General features: G+C 47.0%; 1 protein-coding gene and 2 pseudogenes across 1 annotated transcript; all 3 read left to right on the top strand.

The window, feature by feature from the left end:
* The first annotated feature begins 497 nt into the window (after positions 1-497).
* On the top strand, positions 498-1,308 carry LOC147433747 (small ribosomal subunit protein eS8 pseudogene; annotated as a pseudogene).
* Positions 1,309-1,492: 184 nt separating this feature from the next.
* On the top strand, positions 1,493-1,901 carry LOC147433746 (large ribosomal subunit protein uL15x pseudogene; annotated as a pseudogene).
* Positions 1,902-2,238: 337 nt separating this feature from the next.
* On the top strand, positions 2,239-2,608 carry LOC147433745 (uncharacterized). The gene is made up of 2 exons (XM_086489939.1): positions 2,239-2,339; positions 2,509-2,608. Exons 1-2 carry the CDS (start codon positions 2,239-2,241, stop codon positions 2,606-2,608), a joined length of 201 nt encoding a protein of 66 aa, XP_086346065.1.
* The last annotated feature ends 414 nt before the right edge of the window (positions 2,609-3,022 follow it).

The following is a 3,022-nucleotide window of genomic DNA, read 5'->3' as shown; positions in this document are numbered from 1 at the left end:
ACTTCAATCGCAAATCCATCGACAGCTGATCGTTGCCATCGGGACTGATTACCCTTGGTCCTAATGGTCACTGGCAGCGGTGAAGCACCGTTTGCTTGGAGGGAGGGTCCTTCATTGGTGAGTCCCTTCCTGCATTGTGTCAGAGCGCTCTCTCTCTCTCTCTCTTCCTTTATCTCACTAGAACGCCTGCATGTGCTCATAAGCAACGATGGCCGTCGACACAAATGTAGTGACCACTCCTTCACCGAATTGAGCGCATCTGCTCTCTCTCTCTCTCTCTCTCTCTCTCTCTCTCTCTCTCTCTCTCTCTCTCTCTCTCTCTCTCTCTCTCTCTCTCTCTCTCTCTCTCTCTCTCTCTCTCTCTCTCTCTCTCTCTCTCTCTCTCTCTCTCTCTCTCTCTCTCTCTCTCTCTGAACACAACTCTCTCAAAGAGCATGCGCCGGCGTGCGCTCTTTGCGGGAGTTGAGTTTTGAGAGAGAGAGAGAGAGAGGAAGCGGAGCAGAAGAGTTGCGTAGGAGCTCGGCCACAGGATGGGTATCTCACGGGACTCCACGTACAAGAGGCGGGCAACTGGAGGCAAGAAGAAGACATGGCGCAAGAAAAGGAAATACGAGTTGGGTCGGCAACCAGGCATGAGTAAGTTGTCCAATAACAAGACTGTAAGGAAGATACGCATGCGGGGAGGCAATTTTAAGTTTCGTGCTCTGCGCCTCGATACTGGCAACTACTCATGGGGATCAGAGGCAACGACTAGGAAGACCCGTATCTTAGATATTGTCTACAATGCATCCAACAATGAGCTTGTTAGGACGAAGACGCTTGTGAAGTCTTCCATTGTTTAGGTGGATGCTGCACCGTTCCGCCAGTGGTATAGCCAGCACTATGGTGTGGAATTGGGAAAGAAGAAGAGAGCTACCAGTGCCAAGAAGGAAGCTGAGGACACGGATGCTACCGCAGGTGACGGAAAGAAGAGGCAAAGCAAACATGTCGAGCGGAAGATATCTGCTCGTAATGAGGATTGCAAATTGGATGCTCATTTGGAGGATCAAATTGCAAGTGGATGCCTTCTCGCTTGCATATCATCTCGTCCTGGCCAATGTGGGCGAGCAGATGGTTATACTCTTGAAGGAAAAAAATTAGAATTCTATCAGAAGAAGATTCAAAGGAAGAAAGGAAAGGGTACTGGCGCTGCTGCGTAGTTTTAGTTGTCAGAAAAGCCATCAATCATGAGGGAAAAGGATATAGTCTCACTTGGGCCAAGTTCTGCTTCTGCGCCCAGTTGTACAAGAGCTGAACCTCATTTTTGCTCATTTGGGGAAATAGCTTGACATATGATTTTCTGGTTAATGCTTCCGTATTGTGTCCAAAAGAGAGAGAGAGAGAGAGAGAGAGAGAGAGAGAGAGAGAGAGAGAGAGAGAGAGAGAGAGAGAGAGAGAGAGAGAGAGAGAGAGAGAGAGAGAGACTTCCTGGTTCCAGACTAGGGAGGCCGCCATGACGACTTGGTTAAAGAAGAACAGGAAGAAGAGGGGTCATGTCAGTGCAGGCCACGGAAGAATTGGCAAGCTACACAGAAAGCATGCCGAAGGTCACGGTAATGTAGGAGGTATGCACCACCATCACATTCTGTTTGACAAATATTATTCTGGGTACTTCAAGAAGGTAGGTATCCGCTACTTCCACAAGACAATGAACAAGTTCACTGTCCCATTAATGTGAATGTGGATCGTCTGATCCGGAAGGAAAGGGGCCCTTGCTAGATGTAACACAGTTTGGGTACTTCAAGGTGCTAGGTAAGGGCGATGCTCCCTCCACTCCTCTGGTCATTAAAGCTAAGTTCTTCTCTAAGCTCGCAGAGAAGAAGTTCAAACAGTTTGGTGGTGCCGTCCTTCTCACTGCTTGAGGTCAGATCTTCCCTTCTATTAACGTGTAGGCGGATGACGAGTCTTTTTTTGCTTCTCAATAAAGGATTTTTGTATGAGGACTTGCAGAGATGGGTTTTGATGTCTTAGCGATGATTGAATGTAGCCGAATTTCCCTTTATTAAAATAAAAAGAAGAGAGGGAGAGAGAGAGAGAGAGAGAGAGAGAGAGAGAGAGAGAGAGAGAGAGAGAGAGAGAGAGAGAGAGAGAGAGAGAGAGAGAGAGAGAGAGAGAGAGAGAGAGAGAGAGAGAGAGACAGAGAGAGAGAGAGAGATCCACGACAAAGAGGGAGCACAAGCAGTTGCGGCATTAGCAGTCATGACGATAAGTCCTGCAATAGTGGATGTAACAATCACGCAAGAGGCCACACCAACCACATCAGGTGCTCCAATCGTGGGCGACGTGTGCCCAAGGACAAGGTTGTCAAGCGGTTTCTTGTAGAGAATATTGTTGAACAAGTTGTTGTGCGAGATGTGCAGGATGCTTGCGTTTATGATGGGTACACACTTTCCAAGCTTTATGCCAAGATGCAGTACTGTGTTTCATGCGCCATTCACTCTCACGTTGTCCGTGTGAGATCCTCCACAACAAGAAGAGCTATGTTCGAGAGCCACCACAAAGGTTTAGACACAAGGAGGATATGGAGAACAAGAATCAGCGTACCAATGTTCTTGCTGCTAGGAAGTAGAGAGGTGTCTAGTTAGTGCATAAGTCAGGAGAGGAAGAAGGCTCATGAATTACACACACACCTAAACTCTTCATCTTTGTTCTCGTTGAAAGATGGGTCGAGGTGATTGTGAAGGCATTGCATAAGAGGTGATTAATGCCAAGCTATTGCATGCAAGTGGTGATTATCGTTCATGTCAACAATACCTTATGATCTTCATTACCTCTCCCACCCTTGGTCACAAAGTCCTCATGATTGGGCCTCCTCTTTTGCAACTCACTGTGAAAACTCTAAAACACTCCGTAGTCCATGAAAACTATTTTTTTCAAGTATGTGAGGTGAAGGATATTCCTTCTCCTCTTCGTTTCTCAAGTGTCATGATTATACGCTGAAGATCTTTTTTGTGAGCTAGACAAAATGGAGTCACTGACCCAA

Source organism: Adiantum capillus-veneris, chromosome 19 (genome assembly GCF_014529385.1).
Source record: "Adiantum capillus-veneris isolate H3 chromosome 19, ASM1452938v2, whole genome shotgun sequence".
Lineage (NCBI taxonomy): Eukaryota > Viridiplantae > Streptophyta > Polypodiopsida > Polypodiales > Pteridaceae > Adiantum > Adiantum capillus-veneris.
Note: the sequence above shows the minus strand (reverse complement) of the source record. Positions and strands in the feature narration are given on the sequence as shown.